The sequence below is a fragment of the Panthera pardus genome, unplaced genomic scaffold (genome assembly GCF_024362965.1).
Source record: "Panthera pardus isolate Hobbes unplaced genomic scaffold, ASM2436296v1 HiC_scaffold_21, whole genome shotgun sequence".
Classification (NCBI taxonomy): Eukaryota; Metazoa; Chordata; class Mammalia; order Carnivora; family Felidae; genus Panthera; species Panthera pardus.
The window spans coordinates 44,376,978-44,404,488 of NW_026526777.1; the positions used below are offsets into that span (position 1 = coordinate 44,376,978).

General features: G+C 47.1%; 2 protein-coding genes across 10 annotated transcripts in view; one reads left to right on the forward strand and one right to left on the reverse strand.

The window, feature by feature from the left end:
• The window catches only part of SMG7 (SMG7 nonsense mediated mRNA decay factor), an 89,789-nt gene extending 82,328 nt beyond the window's left edge, over positions 1-7,461 (forward strand). For 4 of the 9 annotated variants that reach the window (XM_019427337.2, XM_019427356.2, XM_019427345.2 and 1 more), the window contains 7 exons: positions 119-490; positions 1,257-1,406; positions 3,331-3,411; positions 4,137-4,296; positions 4,972-5,142; positions 5,259-5,404; positions 6,035-7,461. In XM_019427337.2, the coding sequence (XP_019282882.1) occupies positions 119-490; positions 1,257-1,406; positions 3,331-3,411; positions 4,137-4,296; positions 4,972-5,142; positions 5,259-5,404; positions 6,035-6,148 (1,194 nt within the window). In that variant the 3' untranslated portion in view covers positions 6,149-7,461. Of the gene's footprint in view, positions 1-118; positions 491-1,256; positions 1,407-3,330; positions 3,412-4,136; positions 4,297-4,971; positions 5,143-5,258; positions 5,405-5,986 lie in introns of all 9 variants that reach the window. The other 5 variants (XM_053909178.1, XM_053909179.1, XM_053909180.1 and 2 more) reach the window with 2 other exon arrangements.
• A 1,873-nt stretch (positions 7,462-9,334) lies between these two features.
• NCF2 (neutrophil cytosolic factor 2) overlaps positions 9,335-27,511 on the reverse strand; it is a 33,108-nt gene continuing 14,931 nt past the window's right edge. The window contains exons 5-15 of the mRNA XM_019427380.2: positions 26,626-26,733; positions 24,807-24,866; positions 23,360-23,403; positions 21,722-21,863; positions 21,431-21,499; positions 20,370-20,445; positions 18,456-18,481; positions 17,913-18,064; positions 17,691-17,802; positions 13,022-13,199; positions 9,335-9,851 (exon numbers count right to left, since the gene is read on the reverse strand). Coding sequence (XP_019282925.1) covers positions 9,739-9,851; positions 13,022-13,199; positions 17,691-17,802; positions 17,913-18,064; positions 18,456-18,481; positions 20,370-20,445; positions 21,431-21,499; positions 21,722-21,863; positions 23,360-23,403; positions 24,807-24,866; positions 26,626-26,733 — 1,080 coding nt within the window. The 3' untranslated portion in view covers positions 9,335-9,738. The remainder of the gene's footprint in view (positions 9,852-13,021; positions 13,200-17,690; positions 17,803-17,912; positions 18,065-18,455; positions 18,482-20,369; positions 20,446-21,430; positions 21,500-21,721; positions 21,864-23,359; positions 23,404-24,806; positions 24,867-26,625; positions 26,734-27,511) is intronic.

A 27,511-nucleotide genomic window follows, 5' to 3' on the forward strand; every position in this document is an offset into this window, starting at 1 on the left:
GGGTAAAGGAAACTGAGTTTTGTCAGTTAAGTTTCTCAAGTTCATTTTGTGATTTCCTGAGTATTGAATGTAACATTGCATTTTATCCTCATCTTGATGACAAGCATCTCTTTTTTAGTATCAACAGGCAGATGCCTCCAAACAGCTGTGGAATCCCCCTCAGGTTCAAGGCCCATTAGGGAAAATCATGCCTGTGAAACAGCCCTACTACCTTCAGCCCCAAGACCCCATAAAACTGTTTGAGCCTTCATTGCAACCTCCTGTAATGCAGCAGCAGCCTCTAGAGAAAAAAATGAAGCCTTTTCCCATGGAGCCATATAACCATAATCCCTCAGAAGTCAAGGTCCCAGAGTTCTACTGGGATTCTTCCTACAGCATGGCTGATAACAGAGCTGTCATGGCCCAGCAAGCAAGTGTGGACCGCAGAGGCAAACGGTCACCAGGAGTCTTCCGTCCAGAGCAGGATCCTGTGCCCAGGATGCCATTTGAGGTGTGTGTCCTTTCCCATCACCAGACACAGCGGACATAGGTGTGGGGCTGCGTATCTTTTGAATTTCTAAAGCAGATGCTTGTAAAGGCCACTCTCCGATTCGTTAGTGCTGCAGCACGCTGCCCGGCACCTGGTGTGGCTCCTGGTCTCCTCCACACACTGGCACAGTCTGTTGGATTCGGAGGAGCGAGGGGCTCTGTCACCGATGCGGACTGTGGTGGTCTGGCAGAGAAATCATGTGCAGAAATCTTGCACGCGGCATATTGGGGAATTGTGAAACAAAGCTCCTCTCAGTTGGGCTGAATCATCTGAGTTTAAAAATAGGTTTACTGCGTATTTAAACAAATTGCTTTCTGAGAGGAACGAAGTCAGCCAGTTATTTTCGATAGTGGAGCTCTCCTTCCTTTCTCTCTTTATTCACGAGAAATGGGTGTGCATGTGTAACTTTTAAAAAGAGCTGTTTCTCTGTTAGCCCAAGATCACGCTGATCACCCTGCTACGCATTGTTTTCCTCACTGGCTGCGTTAACCTTTGATGTGCTGCTCCTTGTTTGTCAGTGGTTTTTGCTCCTTTCTACCGTCTTGCTCTTTCACTACCACTGTCCTGTGTCACCTTGCTTGTTTCAGAGCTTTTTCGTTGCGTAGTACCGTCTCCCTGGGATTCTTTTGCTTGACTGTACTTACCTCTGTCCCCCTAACTGTGCTGCTACTCCTTTGTGCTTTCGTCATCCCTTACTACATCTCACTGTGATCCTTTCTGTCACTAGGACCCCAAGGGCTCCCCTCTGCTTCCTCCGGACCTGTTAAAGAGTCTGGCTGCCTTGGAGGAAGAGGAAGAGCTGATTTTTTCTAACCCTCCTGATCTTTACCCAGCTCTGCTGGGCCCTCTCGCCTCTCTTCCTGGACGGAGCCTCTTTGTATGTATTTGACGTAATTCTTGCTCTAACCCCAGCTTCTTTCCTGAGATTTTGTAGTCCTTGGAATAGATGGTTTCTTTTTTTCTGGAGCTTTGAGCTTTCTTTCTTTACAGAATTGTACAATTTATTTTCTCACTGCCAAAGCTAACCTTCAAACGGTAGTAGAATATGGCAAAACCTTTCTGACTCCGTGGTTCTAAATCTCCGAGTCCTAGCTTTGTTGTAAGTGTTATTCAGGGCTGGTCATAGGATGTGATGCTGGCAAATTAACTTACTTTGCAGGTGGTACTTCCATCTAAACCCAGCAGTTTCAAGGATCGTTTAATCTTGCTTAGGAGCAGTGAGATTTTTCTTCATATAAATGTTCTAGATTTTTTAGTGACATTATTGAAGAGTATGTAGCTCTTTTCTGTTTGGTTAACTAAGAGCCCTGACTTCAATTCAGAGTGAGATTCATAAACAGAATGAGTAAAAATGAAGACGATTCTATTTAGAAACGGCGTGCCATAAATGAGTAAATACAGAGAGAAATAACTAGGATGACATAAAATAAAGCCTTATGTATTGATTAGTGGTATCTTTTTTTTTTTTTTTTTTTTTTTGATTAGTGGTATCTTTTTAAAACAATCCTCTAGCATTTCAAAGGATGGCCTTGTATATGCTCATTGATGTTTACGTTGCATTCTGCGAAGGTGGGGGAGCATGTAAAAAAATTGGGAAGATGTATGCTAGAAAGTTTTTCCCTTTGTCTACTCCATCTTAGCAAAACACAAAAACAATTCAGAGTTCTACTTTTTTGCTATTTCTTTCCCATAAACATGAGGCCAGAAAACGTTCATAAGGTTAAAATGCATTGACTTTAGGATTAGGAGAAATAAAAGCTTCACGTCTCTCGTGATAGAAGCTGCCATCCCTGGCGCTTGAATTTCGTGAGTGGGCAGAGAGAGCGCCACTCTTCCCCCAAGTGAGAGAAATAAGAGATCCCCTAGAAACTGAAGGAGAGCGCAGTGATGGCACCTAGGGGTTTGTGGGAAACCTAACTGCTAAGCTGTTGGCTCCGTGTGTTTGCCTTTCTTGCTGCTTCTCTGCTCGTGCGGCTTGAAGGCCAGGGGGGGTGCCTCTCGGACAACTCATTAACGGCTCCCTGGTTCCCGCCATGCTCCCCCCCCCCATTCACAACGAAACTGGTGGTGGTGCAAGTGGACGTGGAGGGTAGTGTTTTAGAGTTGTTTTCCCCATGTTTACAAAACATATATATAATACTTTCTATATTTAATGTTGTTAATGATACAATGTGTGTGATAGTGCCTTGCATGTGGCAGACATTTAATAAATGCTTTGCTGACCTACCGTTCAAGGACAGAGATTCAGCTTTTTTTTTTTCTCCTGGTAGTTTTGTTAGAGCCAGTACCCGTAAGCTCAACTTCAGCAACTATTTTAACATATACCACAAATAGCTGTTTAGGAACCATGTTGACAAAACCAGTTGTCAAATAGATTTGAAAGCCTTTAAGTCATTAATGTGAGGGTTTTAAAAATTGGGGGAAAAAGACTGCCAGATCAGTTCAGCGTCTTGTTTTGAGAGTATTTTAAATGCACCTCTTAACAAGGGGATTTGGGAAAGTTCCTGCTAGTAAACACTCAGAACTGCCATTTTCCAGCATCCCTGGTCCCTGCCAGGATCTCTGTGCTAGATTAGAGGTATTGATCCGGGAGGGTTCTGACTCACCTGTGGCAACTGGCATGTAGCTGGTGTCATGGTAGGAATATGTAATTCACATCTTCTGAGCCCGACATTGTACATGACAGGTAAGTACAAGTATGCTTAACTGGTGGTCCTCTACTCTGTGTAGGAACTTAAGATTGATACTAAGGAAATGGAGGCCATAATGTAACTACTTTTTTTCTTTCTGGCACTGTGAAGAAATCCTTGTTGGAGAAGCCCTCGGAGCTCATGTCACACTCATCCTCTTTCTTGTCCCTCACCGGATTCTCTCTCAATCAGGTGGGTCAACAGTGAAGAATCCTGCATTGTGCTTTTATTGTAGGCTGGAACTTCCTTTCCCGTTCTATTTCAGTACCCCTATTTTTCTCTTCCCTTTCTCTCCCATATATTGCTGCCTTCCAGATTTTTTATCCTCTGTCTCTCTCTGATTTGGGTATATGAGATACTTGTTTGTTATAAATTTGAACCCTTTAACTTCTCATTAATATGGAAATCCTTAGGGCTCTGTTGTTCAGCCAAGTGAATTATTTGTACTTTTTAATCTGGGTTGTTTACATAGATAGAGAAAATAAAGGGTGAGGGAAAATGAATTTAACAGGGAAACCAAAAGAAACAAAAGTCTTCAAAAGTTTGTCTTACTAAGAAAAGCTTAAAGTGGGGCACCTGGGTGGCTCAGTCAGTTAAGCGTCTGACTCGATTGTGGCTCAGGTCATGATCTCATGGTACCTGAGTTTGAGTCCCACTTCAGGCTGCAGGCCGACAGCACGGAGCCTGCTTGGGGTTCTCCTTCCCTCTCTCTCTGCCCCTCCCCCACTTGTGTCTGCGCATGCACGCGTGCACACAGGTGCACATGCACACTTTCTCCCTCTCTCAAAATAAACAAGTAAACTTTTTAAAAAAAGAAAAGCTTAAAGTGTATCAGTCATTCATGAACATGAACATTGCATTTGCTGAAATCTCTTTCCTTGCAGTGAGTTTATAATTTGGTTGTCATTGTCTTTCAGGAAAGATACCCAAATAACAGTATGTTCAATGAGGTATATGGGAAAAACCTGACAACCAGCTCCAAAACAGAACTTAATCCTTCGCTGGCCCCCCAGGAGACATCACTGTACTCCCTCTTTGAAGGGACCCCATGGTCTCCATCACTTCCTGCCAGTTCAGGTATTGGCTAGTCTTTAAATTACAGACCTTGCATTTCTAATACCCTCAAACTGATAGTGAATCAGTATGATTTTACATTATAAATATATTAGCTGTTCTGTTTTTTAAGTAATTTCTGAACGAAAATAGGAAAAAAGCCTGATGAGCCAGTTCATGAAATAAATGCCACTAAAAAAAGCTTTTTCTTACATCCATAATGAGCAGAGTTGTAAGGGAGAAAAATATGGGTTTTAGCTTAAGGTTTCCAGCTGTTTTTTAGTTTGGTTTGTAGATACTCATTCTTTGTAGGAAAAGTTGAACTTTTTAAAATAGAGGGTTTTTTTAATCCCAAGTTTATACTTGGAGTTTGATTTAATAGTAATTCTTAAGGTTAGGCAATTAGAGAAGACCAGTAGATAATTTATCTGAAACAGACATGCCAAAATAGTGCATGCACAAAATTGTCTGCTTGGTTTTGCTTTTTTTGTTTTTCTAAAGCAAGGAGTATGCCTTAAGACGGATTAGTGCATCTGGCAGAGTCCCTTTGGGGGCCCTTATTTTTACCTTTGTCCCAAAGCCCTGTGGTTATTTTTAGTAGAATTTAAGTGATCAGATCTACAGAAAACTCAGGTTCTTGGTATGTTTGTGGAACATCTATTTAATGTCTTATGTTGTTTTATTGTTGGTATTTACTAGATCATTCAACACCAGCCAGCCAGTCTCCCCATTCCTCTAACCCAAGCAGCCTGCCGAGCTCCCCTCCAACACATAACCATAATTCTGTTCCATTCTCCAACTTTGGACCTATCGGGACTCCAGATAACAGGGATAGGAGAACTGCAGATCGGTGGAAAACTGATAAGCCAGGTGAGGTCCAGACTTCTTGCCTAATGAAAGTGAAGTCACTTACTCTGCCCTTCTCTGGTGTTTGGTGTTTGGCAATGATAGAACATCTTGAATTCTTATCTCTTTGCATCTCTCAGCCATGGGTGGGTTCGGCATTGATTATCTCTCAGCAACATCAGCCTCTGAGAGCAGTTGGCATCAGGCCAGCACTCCAAGTGGCACCTGGACAGGCCACGGCCCCTCCATGGAGGATTCCTCTGCTGTCCTCATGGAAAGCCTAAAGGTGAGTGAGTTTTAGGAAAACAAGAGCCACCAGAGCTGTTTCTGCTTTTGTTCATGTAAATAGCTAGGCTCATTCCTAAGGCCCTTAGAACTGATTGATCTATAGCACATATCTAGCTAAGTCCTAGAAACATGATCTGCCTTAGAAGATTCTTGAATAGGAAGTTGTTTTTAATTTGTGCATTCTCTGCTGATAAAGCAGTTATCCTGGGGACAGGGGCGGGGACAGAAACAAAGGTTTTAGTTGCATTCTAAGGTCAAAATTGTGATTCATTTTGGAATGCTTGATTGAAGCCTTTTGTGAACAAGTAAAAGAAGAGTGTCTAATTTTGGAAATGTTTTGTTTGCCTAAAATCTTTATAGTAAATATTCTGTGGTCTCACGTGGCACTGAGTTTTAGTGAAAACTACTTTCACCTTTTCTGGTTTAAAATCATCTGGTTATAAAAATAACAGGAACTGACTGATCTTAAAGACAGTCTTAGAACAACTTCTTCTAATGGCTGGATCTTTTTAGGGGGCGGGGATCTTGGGACTTATATGCCTTTATATTTGGCGAGGATTGAAAAACAAATCCCTTTCAGATATCCAGGCATTTGACCTCTGCTGACAAGCTCTGGGCTGTTTTTCAGTCTATCTGGTCCAGTTCCATGATGCATCCTGGACCTTCCGCTCTGGAGCAGCTGTTAATGCAGCAGAAACAGAAACAGCAGCGGGGACAAGGCGCCATGAACCCTCCACACTGAGGCCAGAGTGGCAACCCTGGGAACGAAGGCTCCATAAACCATGGCATGTTGGGTTTGCAGGACTGGCCCGTACAGTCCCCTGCAGGTGGCAGCCCTCTCTTCTGTCTCTTGCTGTCGAGAGGGTGTAAGCGTTCCACCAGCGCGCTGAGTGTGCACGAAATGTCCGCAGTGCAACAAAAAGAAAAAACCATCAGGAACTCTCTGTCCCCCCAGGGCCTTCCGGAGGGAGAGAGGAACTGCTGTTTGTCTTCACTCAGTTACCTGATGTCACCGCCTCTCACCTTCCCCGTCGTGCATGCCCCCAGCCACAAGGGAAGTGAAAGCTGAGAAGGGGAGGCAGGTGGGAGAAGCCGGCGGGAACTTCTCGGTCCTGTTTTCCTCTCTGGGGAATAAAATAGGAATCCATTAATGATTGCTTTGCTGACTGAGAATGTAGTTGAGATTATTCCTGAACATCTTTTATTATTGTTATTACTCTCGGTAGTATAATGTCACACTGAATTCTTCCATACACAACGTGCTTCTTCTAGTCAGTGTGTAGCAAGGAAAAGCCCCGCTCGCTGCTCCTGCGAGAGGTTGGTGGTGACAGGATGAGGGAAACGGACCTCTTCGGCCAGTGGCAGTGCTCCACGAGGGAGAGTCCAAGGCCTCAACTTTCACTCAGAAGGTTCTGGCGGCCCTCCTCTGGCCTGGAGACTCCGGCAGGAAATGCCCTTCACTCTGTAGGTGCTCGAGCCCCGATCGAGGATGCAGTATGGGTGGTGGTGCTGGGCTGGACTGGCAGATGACTGCTGGAAGATTTTAAATTAATGTTTTTGATTCCTGTACATTTTACCGTAGCATAGCGAGCAGTCTCACGGAAGGCAGGCTGGTCCATTCGTGGCCTGACACATTTTAATAGGTAGAAGCTTTCAGTGTGGTTATTTTTTGTTCGATTGGTTTTTGTGACCCCATCCTGCTTACCACCCACCTCCTCCTGTCCCTACCTCCATCCCTTTTCTGCCCTGTGCTGTATGCTAGTAATTGTTTCTGTTCCTAATGTGTACGACATCTCGCCGAGAAGCAACAGCATGGGGTCCAGCAGTTGGGGCCCAAAAGACAGTCCAAGGAGGAAGGAAGCAGCGGCGTCTGCGTGCGTGCACCGCAGGCCAGGCCCCGGCCCAGCTGCGTCCCCCGACCTCCACTGTCAGAGTGAAATTCAAGGCAACATGGACACATGTGCACCATGCACAGAAGAAAACACAACAAAGTCCATTCTGGAAAAGGCGAAAGAAAGGAAAATAAACTTTTATTTGGTATTTATTAGAAGAAAAGAGGACTGAACATTTTCTTGTGTAGAAACAGAAGGACAGCATTTCTGTTAGTTCCTGGAAGAGTAATATTTTAAGGGGAAATTATGGAAACAATCTAAATGTCCAATTGCTGTGCTAGTGGTAGGGTCTGTTTCTGGGAGGTCTCTCCTGTGTGTGTGTGTGTGTGTGTGTGTGTGCGTGCGTGCGTGTGCGTATGTGTGCGCGCGCCGTGCGCGCAGCGTGCACCCATCTGCCCATCTGCTCTCCTGGGGGGAAGGGGAGTGTGTGTGAGTGTATGGAGTCAGCGTGGGACTCACGAACTGGAAAACAGCTGCAGAGCAAAGCACATCCAGGAGCCCCGGGTGTCGCTAGATTCTGGGCAACCCCAGTGATGAAAGGGGTGAGGTGAATGCTCGTTGCTCTTCAGAGAGTGGTTGGAGCCCCGTAGGCTCACAGTATTGCTCCTTAAGTTTGACGTGGTGTTTGGGGATTTTTGTTTTTGTTTTTTGTTGTTTTTGGAAAGGTCTGAAAGGGTGAAGCCCCCCACCCAATGGCAATATGAAACCCTTTGTGCTTCTACCCAGCTCCTTCCCAGCTCCTTCCCTGGGTCCACCTCTCTCCCAGTCCCTCCTTGCCCACTACCTTGACCCACTCTGTGTGTTTGAGCTCTGCATTCAGGCAGCTGTAACATTCCAGTGTTCGAGCTGTCCCTGAGTCTCACACCCCAGACGAGCTAGCCAGGTTCACTCTCTCACTCCCAGTCCTGCCCGGGTCCCATCTGCAGCCCCGTTTCTGCATGAGAATTTGGTGTTTGGAATGTTTTCTGATTCTTGGGGCGGGGTTTCTCGCCTAATCATCCTCAACGTGGAGTAATGAGGAGGGAGAGGAGAATCTTCATCAGAAACTGGTTTTGTGTAGTAAACCTTCTCTTCTGTTTTTGTTTTTTTGTTTTGTTTTTTTGTTTTTTGTTTTGGTCTGTCTGTGCAAGACCTGCAGCTGCTGAAATCAGCTTTGCCTTTAATTAAACCATGTTCTCTCCAACCAGATCTGTGTGTACATGGTTTCTTTTCTAACCTAAAAATATCCTACTTAAAAAATAAGTATTTAAACTACGCACAAGTCACCTAGGGCAGAGCGGAGATGGCCAAAGATTGAATATGTTTCAGGGTTATTTTTGCTTTTAGCAGCATTCCAAACCAAAGTGCATTATTATGGAAAGGGGCGGGTAGAAAGAAACTGATGGTCACAGTTCTTTTCTCTGATAAAGATTGGCTTATGCAAAGAAGTTAACAACCCTCCATTTTTATCCCTGTTTTTACTATTAATAAAGCCACAGTAACACTGTTTACAAAGCCACACATGCTGTACAAAGAAGGAGAATTCTTGTGGAGAACTCCAGGTCTCCTGGAGAGAGAGGAGTTCTATGTATTTGTGGAATCATTCATCTAACTTAACCCTGAAAAATCAAGCCTTTTGGTTAAATGATAACCAAAATAAAACCATACATAGAATTTTATCATATAAATTAGTACAGTACATACAAAATGTTAACTAACAGGATAGTCCTAACCAGCTGGCTTCCTGAATCTGGCTTCTTTATATCGCTTAAATGTTAGTGGCACATATTCAGTAGTGAACTCTTAATAAGTGTCCCTCTCTGAGAAGGCGTGAAGGGATATAACTCTAGTATTGTAATTCTCTGTGGAATTGAAAATTGTATTCCTTGGGAAGCAGTGAGACTTGTAATAAAGAAAATGTGTAAAAAAAAAAAAAAAAAAAGAAAATGTGTACCATCTAAATTACCTGTAAACTTACCTCGGGCTCTAGGAGTCCGTGACTACAGTGGTATAGGAATAGGGGTAGTTGTATGTAGGCCTTGGGCCTGCGCTCTGAGTCTTGTGTTTGCAAGTTTTTTTATTGAGGTATCACATACAGAAGTGCACCAACAGCAAGTGTACAATTCAGTGAACTTTTACAAAGTGAACACATCTGGGTAGTCAGCACTCCAAGCAAGAAACATTACGAACACCCTAGAAGCCCCCCCCCCACACACACACACACATACACCTCATACCCTTCCAGACGTTTCTACCCACTCTACCCCAGCCCACCCCCCACCCCTGGGTTATCATCATGGTAAGTTCTCACATCATTGTCTAATAGGTTAAATTTTCAGTGGGAAAAGTAGACTAGTTAACACTTCCAAACAGTAATGTCTCAGTTCAGTGTTCTACAGAGGCATGCTAAACTTTGCAAACTGTAGTTCCTTTTCTCCAACTTTGTAGGTTATAGAACATCCTAGACTCCTCTAGGAGAGCTTTCCATGTCCGTAGTTGCGTGTTCTTCAACAAAAGCTTTGGGGAAAATGCCAATCTTCCCTTTGCACTCCCCTTCCAGCCAGTCTTCATTCACTGATAAAAGGAAATGTATACATCAATTTCTTTCTTTTTAAAAAAAATTTTTTTTTACATTTATTATTGAGAGAGAGAGAGAGACACAGAGCATGAGCAGGGGAGGGGCAGAAACAGAGAGACACAGAATCCGAAGCAGGCTTCAGGCTCTGAGCTGTCAGCACAGAGCTGGACGCGGGGCTCAAACTCACAGACCGCAAGATCATGACCTGAGCCAAAGTCTGTCCCTCAACCAACTGAGCCACCTAGGCACCCCTGTATGCATCGATTTCTGAAACCAGTACAGGAAAATTACCTTCTCTGGATATGCTACCCAGATCAAGAAGTCTGTATTAGTGATTTAAGGGAGGAGTGAACATAAGACTTCACCATCTTATTGGTTTCTGCCTTAGATAGGATAATTGAGCAGTCATGCAGAAGAATCCATTAGATTTTTCAAAAAGTTGTCAGAAAAGTTAGATGAAAAAAGTTGAACAATAATCTTGAGATGCAATTTTTCTTTAAACAAGGGAAGAGTTTTGTCCAATCCCTGTTGGGAATCTTTATGTCCTTGTCCATAGAAAGGGACGTCCCATAAATTAAATAGTTGACCTTTGAACAATAACAAGTTTGAACTATGAGAGTCCACTTATACAGATTTTTTGATAAGTACACTGCTGTAAATGTATTTTCCTTACGATTTTCTTAACATTTTTTCTAGCTTTATTGTAAGAATACAGTATATACTACATATATAAAATGTATGTTTACCAACTGTTTATTTTATCGTTAAGGCTTCTGGTCAACAGCAGACTATTGGCAATTAACCTTTTGGAGAGTCAAAAGTTCTACTCAGATTTTTGCGCCTGGGGGGGGGGGGTGCGTGTTGGCACCTCTAACCCTGCGTTGTTCAAGGGTCAAATGTTTATTAATAATGAAAGTCCACTAGTGAAATCAAAGAATTGAGTTAGAGCCAGTCATGAGTTTAGTCCATGTTTATAAAACATATGGATCTTAATGGCTCCAGTTTTGAGCCTTTAGTAAGTTACAGGCACTGTTCTAGATACACACGCACACACACTCAGACTTCATAATAACTCCATTGTAGATAGTATTCAGGAAAGGAGACCTGGAGAGATTAATAGCTTGTTCGGGGTTAATTCTGCCAATAAATACCAGGTATCTTAGGTTTGACCTACTCCAAAGCCCATCTCCTAGAACATGAAACTAGTTCAGAAGTTCATCTTTAAATGTAAGACATCTAGATCAGATGCTATGTGGATCCTGTCCCCAGAAACTCTAATTAATGTGGGGTGTGGCTGAGCATCAGTTTTTTCTAAAGTTCCCCCCAGGTAATTCTAATTGCAAACCACTGCCTTGATCTTTTGCACTTAGCATGTGAGTGACTCAAGGACTAGAGTATTTGCTTGTCTTGGATCCTAGGAGGATACTAGAAATCTCAGGGGTGCCTGGGTGGCTCAGTCAGTAGAGCATATGACTCTTGATCTCGGGTTTGTGAGTTTGAGTCCCGCGTTGAGTGTAGAGATTACTTAAAATCTTAGGGTTAAAAAAAAAAAAAAAAAAAAAGGCAAAATCTCAGGGCCCACCCAAAACCTGATCGAATCCATTTTAACAAGATTCCCAGGTGGTTCATATTAAAATTTGAGAAACATTGTGAATGAAGCCATTTCATAACTGTTGAATATGATTGAACTCACCCTCAACCCCACTGTAAATCCACTGTTTATGCTGAATTGTTTCCTCTTTAAGTGGTCTGATAAAGTTTCAAACTGTTTTGTGGGTACGTAACTGAATTAAACCAGCTTTGATTTACAATGTCACAATAAGGAATATGCCACCTTCTTTTTTCTCAGCCTATCTACCCAGAAGGTTTTTCTGTGTGTTCTCTAGTTTTTATCTCCTTACCCCATCCCCCACCAAACAACAACAACAAAAACTGGACAAAGTAGCTAGTTGGTTGATACTGACATTTAAAAAATGGTGCTGGAATGGGGGGTGCCTGGGTGGCTCAGTCAGTTAAGCGTCAGACTTCAGGTCAGATCATGATCTCATGGTTCGTGAGTTCGAACCCTGCTTCGGGCTCTCAGCTGTCAGAACAGAGCCACCTTCGGATCCTCTGTCCCCCCTCTCTCTACGCTTCCCTGGCTTGTTCTTTCTCGCTTTCTCAAATAAACTTTTAAAAAATTGTGCTGGGAGTTACTAAGCCCTATTCTCCCCTGTTGGAATATCTGCACTGTCAGTGCCCCCTGTTTCTTTCTTTTATTACTCCTATTTTGAGCTAATTGCCATACAATTGTATATTCACTACCCATTAACTTTAAAATCTCATTTCTTAAACCTTTTGGATTTTTCCGTTATAATTGGTAATAGTATTTGGTTTCACTACTCTGCATTGCTAATGCAGATTTCTGGTTTTTGAACAAAGCTTTTGATGGGACTCTTACACCTTTCAAGGTAGAGAAATAAGATTATGTCAAACCATGAGTTAGAAAAGGGCTTCTCATGGTCAGTAGACCAGCATCACACTGGAAACTTCTTAGAAATTCAAAATTGTGGGCCCCAGCCCAGACCTGAATCAGAATCTCTAGTTGCTGGGCCAAGGAATTGTATTTAACAAACTTTCAAGGGTGTTTTGGCATACTGAAGTTTGTGAAGCACTAAGTTAGAACTCTCCACTTACACTGTTTCAATTTGGAGTGTGTTTGATTGCTAACAGAATCGGGAAAATCACCAGACACAAAGCAATGCCAAATAGCTTCTTTTGAGGCAAGATTTACCCCCTTCTTTCCTCCTCCTCCTTCAAAAAATACATCAATTCAAAGAACTATGGTTTGCAGAAAAGTATCCTTAGGGCTTGTTGCAAAGGCAAAATGATCCCAGCCACCTTCCAATTTGTTAACTCTGGGAATGAGAATACATGTCTTCCAAAACATAGCCATCTTTAATAAGAAGAATGTTAGCTAAGTCTGCCATTTGTTGCTTCCCTGCCCAATGGAGCAACAGATAGAAAGATGGAACATTCCATTTTGCTCCCTCCAGCTGAAAACTAGGAAGGATATTGGAAGCACTGGCTAAAGTTTGGTTTGTAGATGGTTAATACTTCCCTCTTCCCTTGAATTTATTTCTGCCAACACAGAAATTAGTTTCTGTCAACCAGAAGTACTACTTACCCATTGATATAACCTGGATTATGTCCCCTTCCTGAAACTCCAGGTCTTCTGGCTGGGTAGCCTCATAACTGAAGAGTGCTACCACTTGGCCTCCTTCCTTAAGCTGAGGTTCTGTTGTCTGGTTATTAGCTTCAGATTTTTCACTTTCCTTGGGTTCGTCGGGAAAGCCTTGGTCACCCTGAAATAATAAAAGGCCAGTGAACATTGGCCATCGCTAAAGAAATCGGTGAGATGTCAGTGTAGCACCTGGGATATAAACTTATAAAGGCAAATTTGTGATCAGTCCCTAGCATAGACCTAACATGCACTTTATGAACATTGGATGGTCAGATAAATGAACCCAAAAGGTCTGGAGGAACCTATACAATCTTAAAATCTTCAGAAACCTTACAGTAATTCTGGAAAAGAGTAGGGTACTACTTTGCAGATGGAAAAACAGAGATTGAGTCACAAGTGACAGAACCAAAAGTCAAACCTGGGTGTCTGACTCTGAATCCAATACCCTCTCCCCAGCACCCACAACACTAGGGACTTTGTTAGAAATGTATATTTCTGGTCCTGTCCCAAACCTATCATTAAATCAGAAACTCCTGGAATTGTGGGGCCCAGCAATCTGCATTTAAACAAGTCCTCTAGGTAATTCTCACACTTGATAAAGTTTGAGAATCCCTGCAGAGCTTCTTCCCAAAGCCATGAAAAAGGCTTTGCTTTCTGATCTGTGTAGCTACATATCCTAGTCACCATTGTGGTCATTTTTGAGCCACAAATGTTGAAAAGAAGAGGGGTGTAGTTTCTAAAGAAATGAATCAGAATCAAACAAATCCACATTAGAAACCCTGCTAGGGTAAATGCTGTGCCGACCTTTCAAAGATCTCACTTCCTAATGTTGCCTGTTCCAGCCTTGGCAGATCCCTTTTACAGAAAGGCAGTACAGTAAGGTAGAAATGGCCCTACGGAGTCCCAAGGCCTGGGTTTGTATCCTGGCTCCACTGCTTTCCCGCTGTGTGTCCCTGAGCAGGCAGTGTAACCTCTCTGAACTTCAGTTTCCTTACCTGAAATTGAGGCTAGAGGACTGAAGCAACAGGATGTAGAATAGAAATAGCTGACAGTTACTAAACACTCTGGGAGAGGATTAGTGTGTGTGTGTGTGTGTGTGTGTGTGTGTGTGTGTGTATACACAGTATTTAAGCTTGGTTAATGGTAAGTGTTCCTGCACAGAGTAGATTTTTAAATGATAGTTCATTTTCCTGCTCTTCTAGTAAGTGAATGAGAACATCCTGACTTGCCACCAACAAGAGTAAGGGGCAGTGATGAAGAACATTCAGCAATGACCTCTGAAGCTGGACTGAGGGCCAGCAAGACTCTGTGCTGGGAGTTTGGGGAGGGTTAGCCCCGGACAGCCACTAATGAGACTGGAGCTCTCTTCAAAGGACAAAAATCAACAATAATTAAACCTTTGAAGTGGAGTAAGCCACATTTAGGACACAGCTCCTAGGCAGAATCCTTTCAAGACGATACCGAAGGGATTAGTCCCAAGACAGACAATTGAAAACCTAGGATGACCTTTCAAACTTCCAAGGGAACCCCTTGCACCAGCACTCGCCCACCCCTGCCCAGGGTCCCGGCTCCCGGCCTCTCAGCCAGAGGCACCAGCCAGGCCACTCCAGTGGTCCTACTTCCTGAAGGCAATTTTCTGAGCTCTTAGATACCACCAACCTGGGGCTAGAGCTACGGGGCTTTCCTCCAGGCACACCTTCTTTGCCTCCTCCTCTCCTACTCATTTTTCTTTCTCAGCAAACATGTGTCTTTGATTTCAGTGAGAACCTACCAAAGAGACCCTTCCATGACTAAGCAGAAACCCCTGCCCAGCTGTGGGGATGAGGGTGTGGAGGAGGGACTCCCCTCACAGGGCCCCAAGGCCTGGGTGGTCTGGAATAGCTTGGCCAGTGTGGTCATTTCCATAGTCTCAAAATCCAATCGTAGGTGAAAACCAGTAGCTCTCCGAAGGGTTCACACATGACCTGTTGAATTTTGTACTGCCTCCTGCTGTAACTGCAGATGCTGCCATCTAAAAATGCTAAAGCAGGAGCTCCTGGGTGGCTCAGGCAGTTAAGCTTCTGACTCTTGATTTTGGCTCAGGTCGTGATCTCACGGTTTAGTGGGTTCAAGCCCCACTCCGGGCTCTGCGCACTGGCAGCGTGGAGCCTGCTTGGGGTTCTCTCTCCCTCTCTCTCTGACCCGCCCCGCTTGTGCGCTCTCTGTCTCTATAAAAAAGTAAATAAACTTTAAAAAAAATGCTAAAGCAGGAAACAGGGGAGTCGGGGCTAGTGGGGGCAGCGGGCGGGGGGAGAACTGAAGGTGTCAGAAGGACCATGGCTTTGGTCAGTGGAGACGGGAGTCTCCTTGACTATGTTAGGACTCCCCAGTGTCAGGGCTATGCATGGGGAGCTGAGTACTCAGAGGAAGTCCGCTGGCCGGCCAGCCTCACAGAGCCCCCTGCTTTACTCGTATGCCCCAGAATCCTCCATCCCAAGCAGTCATTCTGCTTTCTCCCCTGCTCACAACCTCATCCTAGTGCAGCAGCGTGCAAGGCTTTCCGTCACGTGGCCCTGTTGCCTTGCCAACCTGTCTCCCGGCACTCGCCCTGTCGTGTCCAGTAACACCGACCCCACCTTCACCCACTGCCAACTCTTAGGGTCTTCCCTCTGCCCTTCCATCTGTATAAGGCGCCCTAACTTCCTCCACTTTGCTAATTGCTATTTACCACTTTAAGGCTAAGTCTCAAGATGATTTCAGCATCATTTTCTCTAGGAAGACTACTGACTTGTCCCACCTTCCTTCAACATGTTTGGGTGAGAGCGCCTCCCATGTGCTTATAAAACGGTACGCCATTCGTGCGTTTCCATCAGTTTACTTAACACATGCCCTGCGTTTTCCCCCAAGAAGAGCCTATGTCTTACTAGTTTTCTTTTTAAGTCTATTTATTTTGAGAGAGAGAGAGAGTGTGTGTGTGTGTGTGTGTGTGTGTGCGTGCATGAGCAAGCAGGGGAGGGGCAGAGAGAGGGAGAGAGAGAATCCTAAGCAGGCTCCATGCTGTCAGCACAGAGCCCGACCCAGGGCTGTAACTCACGAATCGTGAAATCACGACCTGAGCAGAAATCAAGGAGTAAGATGCTTAACCCGCTGAGCCACCCAAGCATCCCATGCCTTAATAGTTTTTATATCTCCAGTGCCTAGGGAGAGCAGAAGTGTTCAGCAAATGTTTGTTGAAGAATAAATAGACAAATGCTGGAAACAATCCAAATATCCACGAAGAGGTGAATCAATGAACAAATTGTAGTATTCATACTATGGAATACCTTTTAGCAATACCATCAGCAATCAAAAGAAAGGGACTATTATGGGGCGTCTGGGTGGCTCAGTGGGTTAAGCATCTGATTTCGGCTCGGGTCATGATTTCATGGTTTGTGGGTTCGAGTCCTGCATCGGGTTGTCTGCTGTCAGCACTGAGGTTCGCTTTGGATCCTCTTTCCCCCATCTTCCTCTGCCTCTACCCTACTTGTGTGCATGCGCACGCACTCACACACACACACACACTCTTTCTGTCAAAAACAAACATTTAAAAAATGGACTATTAAAACAAAAAAGTATATATATAAATGGAAGAGTATATATTGAAATGGGTGATAAAACAAAAATTTATACATACAGTATATATATTCATAGGAATATATATGTACTGTACCATCCACTTACATGAAATGACATAAAAGACCAAAAAAAAAGTGTGTTGGTATATTGACAGGTATGTTGATGGATGCTTTTCAGGGGCCATGGTTGTGGGAAGGAATTAACATCAACAACAAGAAGAAATGGCAACTTTTCCCTCCCGGAGACAAAGGGGCGGGGCGGTCAAGAGTGTTAACTTGCAGCCACTACTTCTAGCTTCTAACTTTGCTCCTAACTCCCGCTAAGTCTTTTCTAGGCCCTGAGGTCTAGAAAGGTGTCCAAGAATGTAGGCAGGCCCTGGAGTCAAACCACCCACCGAGCCCTTGCTCCTCTACTGATGGGCGGTACTCTTGGTCAAGGTTACCTCTCTTTGCCTTGTCTCCTCCATTATAAGATGGGGTGACGGTTCCTCCGAGAGTTTCGGGGACTGTAAGAATGGATACGCAGTGTGCACTTAGCACACCGTATGGCACGTGGTTAGTTCCTAATAGAAGCTTCCTATTAGTAGGACGTTTATCCAAGTCCTCTCTTTGTGAACTAAATGCTCTCTATTACCTTCCAGCCTCAAGTGCTCTTCCCGTGGAAACTTGAAGTGGAGAATGGCTAGGAGCTCAGCCTCAGTTAGGATTTTATTCCCACCTTGCTTGAGAGTGATGGGCCTAAACATTGGCTCATTTATAGGTGCTGGCAGAGAGGACTGAGAGGCTTCCTGGGCATTCTTGGGCCTGCTCTTCTCCTGTAGGGACCCCTCTCCTGGCTGCATCTGGGGCCCCTAGCCCCAGGTGAAAGGGAGGCAGAGGTGTTAGCCACCCTATCCTCAACACCAGGCACAGTGCCCGGCTCACCGAAGCGCTCGGTAAGTGTCGGAATGTGGACTGTCCTTGAGGAAGTGGCCCAGTACAGACACGACCTCGGGTGCCCTTGGGCTCGCCGCACTCACCACTGTGTTCTCACACCACACAGTCAGGCTGTAGTTTTTCGCCTCGGCCCAGGCAGCCTTCATGTTCTCTTCCGAGAGGGGCACCAGCTCATTGCTGTCCCGAGGCCGGTAGCTGGGGAGACAGGAGTGAGAACCACGTCGGAGAACAGCAGTGCAAATTCTCTTCTCTCCTCCAGGCCCATGCCAGGCCCCCAGCTGCACCCTCTCTGCGGGTGGACCCACCTCAGCCGAGTGTGCTCCGGCAGGAGCTCCAGTTTCTTGGACACCATGTCCCGGACCTGGCTGTAGGGGAGCCCGGGCTGCGTCTCCATGACCACCGTGTACTTGAAGTGCACCTTGAGCGTGTAGGGCATGGGAATGCTGAGCTTTACTTCCTGAGGGGAGAGGAAGCAACGAGAACTCCTGAGCGTCCGAGGCCTGTCCTGAGTGTGCTCACGGGGAGTACTCGGTGTGGTGGGGAGAGGCCAATAGCTCACCGGCTCGACAGCCGCGGGAGGACTTTCAGAGAGTCCCTAGACCCCTCCGGCCTGGATGGGAATTCCTCCGGGCCAGAAGATCTGGCCACGGGCTGAAGGCCAGTAGGAAATGCGTGCACTGGGCGGGGAAGGTTGTCGAGGGGTGCCTAGCCCAAGGATGGCGTGTGGTGTCAGCTCGCCCACCTTTCCTTTGGGACTCTTTCTATAATCCAGGGAGACAGGCTTATGGTGGATAGCTTAAGCTTTTTCTTTCTCTAGCATTTGAAATAGTGCAAGGAGAAACGGTTACCTTGGACTGTTCTTTTTCTTTTTGACCTAAACGGAGAAGGTAAGTAAAACAAAAGAAGATGGTGAATGAACACTCTGGGCCAGCCCCTGACTTACACAGAAGGGAACCCTCTTAGAACAGGACACCAGCTTCTTACCTTGAACTCCAGGGTGATTCTTCACCCTAATAAACGGTGGGGGAATCCCACTGCAGGGAAATGGGCAAGACGAAGTGAACCCACACAAAGGAACCCAGTCCCTGCCCGCAGGAAGCATACAGGCAAGTGTTGGAGGACCAGCACGTCCCCAGCAATGCATGGGGTTAGCAGGGACCCAAAGTCCAGTTAAACCAGTGGGCTCTGGACTCATGAAAGCAGGGAGTGCAAGATGAGCCAGGGGCCACGAGAAGGAACGTTAGAACCACTTTTTTTTACCTTGTCCTTTATTTTTGTGTATGTTTCCTAAGGTGCATAATATATTAATGAAGCAATATGCACATAATTTATACAAGAGAAATCTGCATGAAGATACTCACTAGAAAGAGCACATGATCAAAACCACTGATCTCAAACCCAGCTAACCGCTAGAATTCCTTGGAAGGTTTTTTTTTCTGGAAATACAGATTCTCAGGTCCAATTCCAGCCCTAAAAAATCAGAATCCAAGGCCTAGGAATCTATATTCATAAAATCTTTCTAGGTTAATATGTGATCCTTGGGGCGCCTGGGTGGCTCAGTTGGTTAAGTGTCCAACTTCGGCTTAGGTCATGATTTCATGGTTTGTGAGTTCGAGTCCCACGTGCTGACAGCTCAGAGCCTGGAGCTATTTTGGATTCTTGGTCTCCCTCACTCTCTGCCCCTCCCCCACTCACGCTCGCGCGCGCGCTCTCTCTCTCAAAAATAAACATTAAAAAAAACTTAATATGTGATCCTTGTTGGGCCCCTAGACAGAAAAGATAAAAACAAAAAAACTGAGGGTGATCTGAGGGGTAATTAGAGAAATTTTAATACAAAATATACACTATAATATTATGTTAATGTTCAATGTCCTTGACATAATGATTGTGCTGCGCTTATGCAGAAGAGTAGAGCTAATGCTCCAGTGTAGGGTGAAATGCCATGAGTCTGTAACTTCCTTTCAAGAGTCTCAGAGGGGAGGGTGGGGAGCGAAGCAAGTACACGGTACAAAACGTTAACAATTGGTGAATTTAGGTGAAAGGTATTCTGGTGTTTATTGTGCTACACTTTTCAACTTTTGATGTGTAGCTTTGACGTTTTTCAAAATAAAGTTGGAAGTGTGGGGAGCACCCGAAAGGGTCCTGGTGATCTGGCAGGCATAACACTCATCCATCCAGGATCTGGACAAACCATCTATTCAATGCATCTCTACCAAACCCTTCTCCTGAATGCTTAATGCTTAAACTCTATTAGTGACCAAAAGCTCCTTCCCCAGGCACTATTCTCTATACATCCGGAGAAGGCCCTTTCATATCTGCCCTTAGCTCTTTGTCTATGCCTCAGGGCTCTGCAAAGCAGTTTCTTTTCCAGATAGACCTCCTTGGACATTTGAAAAAAACCTCTCCATCCCCTTCCAGGGAAATGCGTGTAATAACTCCAACCTTCTCTCTTGGGACATGGTTTCAGTACCTAATGACTGAGGAGTCCGGTGTCTATTTGAGTTGGACACTCCACTGCCCCCCAGAAACCAGCTATATTTGCCCAAGCCCCATGGGTGTTCTAGGACATCTGTTTGCTATGTTTTGGGTGGGTGGATGGTGCAGGAGAGAGGGCCCCTGGGGCTATGTGTTCATAAGCTGAGTGGCATGCTGGGAGGAGAAGAAACCAGAATCTCCCAGAAGCCTGGGAGAGCAACTCTGTCAGGAAGTAGTCTGGAGCATTCCTGCACCCAGGCCAAGGATGTTGTTCCAAGAACACTAACCTGGTGGCAACTGGGGTCTTCTGGGAGCATCAGAACTGGGAGGAGCTGGGATATCAGAATCTGGGGAGGCTTCCTCCTGGAGGTGACAGAGAGGGTGAGAGCCTTCATTCAGACAAAGTTCTTAGTTAGGAGTGGGGCAGAGAGAGGCCAAATGGAAAGGAGCCAGATGTAAATGGCTTCCTAAAAGTTGGAGGGGTGGTAACAGTCAGGGAGACTAAGGAAAGTGCTGGTTAAAGGGGAGGCAGGGTTGGCCTGGTGGAAACAGTAGAAAGGAGAACCCTGACCCCCTCCTAAGAGGCCCTCACTGCCCAACCACATTGGAAATCCGCTGGAGATGAGGGAGGCCCCCGAGTCTTGTGTTAGCTCCCTCTCGCACTCCACATCTTGCTCCTTCAAAGGAGAAGGTCCATTTCTCATTTGTGGGGCATTTAAAACATTTCAAGCCATCCAGGCATAGTAACTCTGACCAGGGAGGGCCACGCCCACAGAGGACAATCAGTTGCACAGTCTAGAGAGAGACAGGTTCCCCGCTGTCAGACATCTGCACAGTAGGCCCAGCAAAGACCACTCACCAGGCCTGGCAGAAGGGCAGGCCTTTGAGGAGTGAAGGGGAAAGCTGGCAAGGCCCAATCTCTGATGCCATGAGGTCATGCTCTAAAACAGATTTCTCTTGTTTAATGGGATTTCCCCAGCCAACGCATTGACTGTTCCTCCAGGTGAAGAGAACTTTTCCGGGAAGACCTAACCTTCATATACTACAGGCTTTGGGTCCCAAGTCACCCGTGACCAGGGGGAGAGAGGTGGGTGGGCACAACGGGTCCCTCAGATGTCTCCACTTAGCACATCTGGGTGTTTTCCTTCCTTCACCCCAGGGTCCAGCTCTGGGCCGCTGGCACCAACCCAAGGTGGACTCGGTGCTAGTGAGTGAATAAGGACAGCGCTTTTGTCACACCGCCCTTCCCCCCCTCCACAGAGAGGCCTGTGAGTCGTGGGGCAGAGGTCGGGGGTGGGAGGGGGGGGGTGGGGGGTGGAAAACAGATCTGGCCTTGGCACTACGTTACCTGGGGCTGCTGCTGAGCATGGATCCGCAGCTCAAGTGGTTCAAGGTAGTTGCAGGGAACGAGCCCCTTCTGTGGTGCAACATCACAAAATCAGAAAGGGGGAAAAGGGTGTGCTCATCGGCACCCATAGCACCCATACCACCACAGGGCCCAGAGATGCGGGGGAGGGATGGGTATATGGGCAAAAGAAGGTAGCTGGTCGGCAAATGAGGTAGCAGACACCTCAGAAAGCTCCGCCATCGGCTGCCAGGATCCCATGGCCAAAGGAACCACCCCGGGTCCTCTGAATACCTGTCCGTTGAACATGACCGTAGCCCAGTTATCATTGCCCTTCTTCAAGACAAAAACGATGTTCCCCGGCATGACCTGCAGCTCTTCTGCGGTCTCAGGCACAAACCCAAACAGCACACGGTGGGCTTCCCCTTCCAGAGCCCTGCAGGAGTAGACGTGAGATGCCGTCCTCTATCCAGCCTGGACTGCATCCCGACCACGGCTCTATGGGACAAGCAACAATGGACATGGGGCCAGGAGACATGCTCCAGGCACCCTCGAGCTCCACATCTATTGCCTCTGGGACCCTGAGCAGGACCAGGCAGGAAACTGCATGTGAACCCGCTCCATAACCCTAGAGGCAGTGGGACAGCAATGAAAGACAAAAGACAACGCAAGACAGCCAGGCATTGCTCTCCTTGCCCTCCCTTCCCTTCCGAGAAGGAAGCTTCCCGGGTGTGCTTGGCCAGCCCTCTGGTCTGGGCTGGGGTAGACAGGGCTAGTGTGACAAGGGGAGCACACAAGTCAGAGGGCAGGTGAGGGCTAGCTGGGTGAGAAAGGGGGGTGGGGAGGAGGGAGGCCAAGTCCCCCGGAGCCACAGCCAGCGGACCAGGCACACAGCCGGAAGGAAATGAAGAGCAGGAAACCAGCTCTGGGCGGGGGGGGGGGGAATGTGTAAAGGTGTCCCGAGACCACCCAGTGGTGTGCTAGGCAATGTCACTGTCCCTTTACCATCTCCCCAAGACCTACTTTGCTCTCGGAGGCCCTGGGAGTGCCGTCTGTGCCACTTTGGAATGTGTGACATCGGGACTGGCTTCAGAGCTGTGTGATGTACCTGCTCTGGCTGGTGGCTCCCTCTCGCTCCCCCTCTGTCCCCTTCCCCTCAGCCCTGTTTCCTGCTTCCAAACAGTGGGCTATTTATGTAGGGGAGACAGACTCCTCCAGCAGGCAGAGTTAGCAATGACTTCATCAGCCCCCTCACTTTTATAGTTGCTGTTGTACTTTTTTTCATTTAAAAAAAAACACAACAAAAACACCTTCTTTATTGGGGAGGGGAGCCAGGCTTGCTTCCTTACTTAGAGGAAATTCCTCAGAAAGCTGTAAGTTGTGTCATTCTTGGCTTCTCATCTTATAGAAGAATGGCTCCTTTTTCTTGAGTTGTTCCTCTTCTCCAGAGACCACGTGCCCATAGGGAGTGAAAAACGCCCACTCGGGAAAGGACACACCACCTAGCTTCCCGCTCTGCTCGCCCGACTCCCAAAAGGTCTGGCCTCCGCCTCTTCTGAGGAGGCTGCTGCCGGTGCAAAATGGCTCCCCAACCTTTGGTCAGTGTTCTGGCCCCGGAGGGACATGTTCCACAGACTGCCACCCTTCAGCAATGACCCTCGCTATGTGGGTGGCTGTGCACGTTGACCTGGGGGCACAGGGACACCATGTAGCTATAGCCAGACCCCTGTGGTCAACCTTATCACAATCCAAGACTCCCATTCCCCCTACATCACTCCGTTCTAACCCGGAAAACAGAAAGAGTCCACGTATTAGGCTAAGTTCTGCAGGATTTAGACCCTGACCCCGGCTTCATCTTCTTCACTCTTTTCATTGCCATCAGTTCAGGCTTGGAGCTCAGATAGTCTGAACACTGATCTAAATCTAACTTACCTGAAGATCTCTGGGGTTTTGGGTCTGGGTGGAGGTTCAGCTGCCTGTGGAACATTCAGGAGAAATGAAGAAGGGAAGGATAGTAAGGGAAGGAGTGGGGGTGAGAACAGACCGTTAATGGTAATTTGAGCCTTCTTCCACACCAGAAAATCAAAGAATGCATTTCTAGCTGGCTCAGAACACTGTCTAGGGAACGGGCACAGTGTACTTTGACTAAACACTGGAAAATCACCCCTCCCCCCAGCCCCTGGGTACAGTTTCACTAGCACAGCAATTTCTCTTGAGCCAGTCCTGGTTTCTGGAGAATTTTAGCTGTCCCAGAGCAACATGGCGTCACGAGGGGTGCTTTTGACCTTGAGCTCGGTCCCTTTCCTAGGAAAGTTTCCAAAAGCTCTGTTCTATAATTAATGCCTGCTATATCACGTGACATTTGTGGGTATTTAAAATCAACTCAGAACCCACTGACCAGGCAGGAATCTCCTTTCAACGTGTTCCCTGTTCTACACTGAATACCATGGAGCCCACTGATCCGGCTTCTTCCTCCTTGTGGTGTCTCTGCTGCTCTGAGGCCCAGGGGGCCTCCACGGGGGCTTTTTTTGTGAAGGAACAAATCAAAGGATCCTGAATCTCTCTAGCCTCCTTTGCTCATCTCACCCTCCAGAGCCCCAGCGTTGGTCACATCCTGGGCTAGCGGCCGTCATTCTGATCCCGGTAGGCTGTCGGTGCTGCCGTCCGAGTGACCAGGTGTGTGAAGCCTGGAGTGTGGCTGTCACGCTCAGAAACCCTTCCCTGTGCTAGTGCTGCCCAGCAGGCTCTAGTGCAACAGCTCAGGTGTTCCTCAGCCTGTCTTCCCTTCTTCCCTTCACAAGGATGGAAATGCCTTCACATTTCTAGACTCCTTACGTCATCCAGTCCGCTCAGAACCATCTCTCTGAGCCCAGATTGGTCAGAAAAACGGCTCCCTCCCGGCACCCATCACATTCCTGAGGGAATCCCCTGCACATAGGCAGATGCATGGAGCGGGACCAGCCCACAGCCTCAGACCCCAGGCCCCACGAGTCCCCTACTAGGCCCTGCGTCTGAGAAGAGGCATCGTCAAAAAGCCTTCTATAGCCTGCCTTTCAATTTCCTGAGAGAAGAGTCCAGGCTTCAGGAGAGACTGTCAACAGAGGCTCTCTTAGAACACAGAGAAGTGAAGACTGGCACTGGGGGGAAGCAGGAGGCTTGGTTTCTGGGAACTTGAGGTTAAACCTAAAACTGCCTCATTCTCCTCACAGTCATGGAACCTGTGACCGAGAATGGCCAGGCAGACACTGTCAGCAGCAGTGAAAGGTCAGTTGAAGGAGCCCTTAACATGAGGCAGTTCAGCACAAATACTGTCCCCAGCTGGATGTTTCCAGAGAGTCCTGGAGACCTGGATCCAGGGAGAAGGACAGGGCTGCCTCACCTGTGGCTGCAGAGGGGCAAACCCCGAGAAACTGTCTTGATCCACCACAGATGCCACCACCTGCAATCGAGGGAGGAAGGTGTAAGGGCCCTGCCAGCACTGTCTCCCCATGCCTCATGGTTTTCCCCGAGATCCCTCCTTTCTCGCACCCTGGGTCCATTCTCACTGGAGCCTGGTCCCAGAGTGGATGGTGGCTAAGGGTTGGATTGTTGACCTTCTGAGTGAGAAGTTCCAGAAACTGAAGTAACTGGTGCCTTTCCAGCCCTGCTAACCCAACAGGCTCTCACTCTAGCTCTCTCTTTTTTTTAATCGAGGTGAAATTCACATAATATAAAATTGACCATTTATTTTATTATTTATTTATTTATCATTTTGTTAATGTTTATTTATTTTTGACAGAGAGACAGAGAGACAGAGAGAGAGAGAGAGACAGAGCACAAACAAGGCGGGGTAGGGGGCAGAGAGAGAGACAGACAGACAGACAGACAGAATCTGAAGCAGGCTCCAGGCTCTGAGCTGTCAGCACAGAGCCCAATGCGGGACTTGAACTTGTGAACTGTGAGATCATGACCTGAGCCAAAGTCGGACACTCAACTAACTGAGCCACCCGGGTGCCCCTAAAATGAACCATTTTAAAGTGGACAATGCAGTAGCATTTAGGACACTCACAATCCTATACAGCCACCACCTCTACCTAGTTCCCAGTCATTTTCCTCACCCCCCAAAAAATGCCACACCCACAAAGTGGTTAGTGCACATCCCTCTCTAGCTAGCACCTGGCAATCACCAAATTGCTTTCTATTTGTGTACGTTTACCCATTCTAGATGGTTCATATAAGGGTAATTATGCAACATGTGGCTTTTGTGTCTGGTTTCTTTCACATAGCGTGATGTTTTCAAGTTTCACCCATGCTATGACTTATATCTGTACTTCATTCCTTTCTATGGCTATTCCATTGTATATCTACATCACATGTTGCCTATGCATTCATCCACTGATGGGCTGAGGGGTGGTTCCACTGACCCAGGAGCTCCTGAGCTCTGCTGCTCTGCCAGAACCAGCTACCCAGTCGGGCAGCGTTAGCCCTACAGATAAGTCAAAGCCAAGTACAGGTCTGGAAGGGTACTGCTGGCTCACTCGGGCTCATTTCTGAGAGGATTTAAGACCTGGATTTAGGGGCGCCTGGGTGGCTCAGTCGGTTAAGCGTCCAACTTCAGCTCAGGTCACGATCTCGCGGTCCGTGAGTTCGAGCCCCGCGTCGGGCTCTGGGCTGATGGCTCAGAGCCTGGAGCCTGCTTCCGATTCTGTGTCTCCCTCTCTCTCTGCCCCTCCCCCGTTCATGCTCTGTCTCTCTCTGTCCCAAAAATAAATAAATGTTAAAGACCTGGATTTAAAGGAGCCCAGTTTACAAAGGAGCATAACCATAGAGCTGTAGAAGTGGGGATATCAAGAGCACCAAGCCAAGAGGATGCCATGCTGGTCCGTTTCACTAACATGTTCCCTCCACATTGACTGAGGGCCTCATAGCTGTGTTTTCTTTCCACTGGCTCAGCCCCCAAGCCGCACACACTGTGACTAAGCCTGTGGCTCCCACCCAGGGTCAGGCTGGAAGGGCAGGATGAGAGGAGCTTGCAGACAAGAAGCTAGAAGCGTTTGCCCACCTTTCTGCAAGACCTCCACACCGGAAGCAGTCTCTAGCTGCCTGCTGGCCGCGGAGAGCACCAGGGGGGTGCCCTCGTCCCAGGAGTCTGTCCCACCCTGGTCCATGCACGGCCCATCCCATAGAAGACCCAGGGGAAGCTGAGTGAGCCTACTTACTGTCGCCTTGCCGAGGTAATCCTTCTTGGCCAGCTGAGCCACTTGCCTCTCGTTTGGTCGAAACAGCCTGCCCACAGGGATCACCACAGGCTCATACAGCTTCTGTTTCTAGAACACACAGCACGGTATTTCCTTATCTGGGAAACAGGGATAATGATGCTTGTCCTGCCTCCCTCACTGAACAGACGCAAAGATTCACTGAGATAACCTTACAGAAGTATTTTTTTTTTAATGTCTCAAGACTGAACTTGTTATTATTTCGGAGTATCTAAGGTAGGAACAGTTGGTTTCTATATTGCCTTACCCTGAGAGGCTGTGTGGACATCTGGCTGTGTTATCTGCTCAGCACGCTTTTTCCCTAGGGGGCTGCCCCTCTCCCACTCTCTGTGGCTCGGGTGGGGCTGTCACTGAGCACAGGGGACGCCACAACCACAAGGTGGCCCAGGGCTCAAGCAAGGCCCATGACAGGCCTCCCTTGGGACTGGTGGCTGCTGACCTGGACAGGCATAGAAAGACTGACTCGAGCCCCCTTCTCCTTGATGTTTTTTAAAAATCTGGTTTAAAACTTGTTTTATCCCAATGTGCTCTGACAAACCATGGATCATTTTCACTATTTGTTCACAGAATCAATGCGTTTTTTTGAGGGCCATTGTGTGCCTGGCTGTGAGGACTCAGAGGTGAGCACAGCCTCTGGCCTCCTGCATTCGGATCCAGCCTCCAGTCCCCAGTCCCCCCGGTGCCACCCCAGAGCCCTCACACCCCCAGAGGGTGGCTGGAGGCAGGGCTCTGCCATCCCCAGCTTTAAGCCTCAGCTCCTCAGCACTTGGTGCCAGGTTCAAGATCCTACATGGAATTGTACCCCAAGATCAGTGTAACCCCGAGCTCA